The sequence below is a fragment of the Hyalella azteca genome, unplaced genomic scaffold, assembly GCF_000764305.2.
Source record: "Hyalella azteca isolate HAZT.00-mixed unplaced genomic scaffold, Hazt_2.0.2 contig9798, whole genome shotgun sequence".
NCBI classification, from domain to species: domain Eukaryota; kingdom Metazoa; phylum Arthropoda; class Malacostraca; order Amphipoda; family Hyalellidae; genus Hyalella; species Hyalella azteca.
In genome coordinates this window covers 1-721 of record NW_025939858.1, presented here as the reverse complement: position 1 = coordinate 721, position 721 = coordinate 1, and the positions used below count along the sequence as shown (strand labels likewise).

Below are 721 nucleotides of genomic sequence, written 5' to 3'. Positions count from 1 at the left end.
TTTTTTTATAGATATTAAAAATTTAGGCTCTATGACTTGTATACTATGTCTATCACAGTCTATAGGATTTTGAATCGCTGCATGCATTCAAATTCAAATTAGGTCCACCCACACCCCACGGCGAGTGTAGCTGTAGCTGTCAGCTCGCTCAGAAGTGTGAAAGCTTTTGCCGGTGAAGGTGTGTTATACGATCCGTCCATAAAGAAGTGTTGATCGGTTCAAAATGACATAAGAACAGGTTCTTTTGAATAACCTATGGATTGGCACCATGCAACACAGTAACTTCTCACATTCTTTGGCTTGGTCAAATCATTGAAATTGCCAGAAACGAGCCGAGTAGAAGGCAGAAACTGGTTGAACAACTTGAACTTTACTTATGATTACCTATATCCTTAATCCTACAGGCTTCAGTTATTTCAAATTTAACTCACGTTTGCTGCAGTAATATCTAACAAATGATCTTGGAATTATCACTCGGGGCGGTATTAAACATAATTCTAATAGAGACAACATAGCAAAAAGCCACGGACTACGGAAAAAAATGTGATATATTAGCAGCCAGTGGGAAAGACATCCATCACTCCATATTTCTGAATAGCTAATGCCGTTTGTAACCGGGCACCGGACCTTCTTCTTCTTTTCGGGGTGTCTACACTGGGTAGACTTAAAGCCACAGGTCGACCTCGAGGACGGCCGTTGGGCCTGAGAGCCTGTATTGTGT

The 721-nt window shown here is 41.2% G+C and overlaps 1 protein-coding gene across 2 annotated transcripts in view; it reads right to left on the bottom strand.

Moving 5' to 3' along the window:
* Positions 1–623, bottom strand: part of LOC108680516 (DNA-directed RNA polymerase, mitochondrial) — a 31,721-nt gene extending 31,098 nt beyond the window's left edge. For both annotated transcript variants that reach the window (XM_018169346.2, XM_018169347.2), the window contains exon 1: positions 432–623. In XM_018169346.2, coding sequence (XP_018024835.1) covers positions 432–513 — 82 coding nt within the window. In that variant the 5' untranslated portion in view covers positions 514–623. The remainder of the gene's footprint in view (positions 1–431) is intronic.
* Between the last annotated feature and the right edge of the window lie 98 nt (positions 624–721).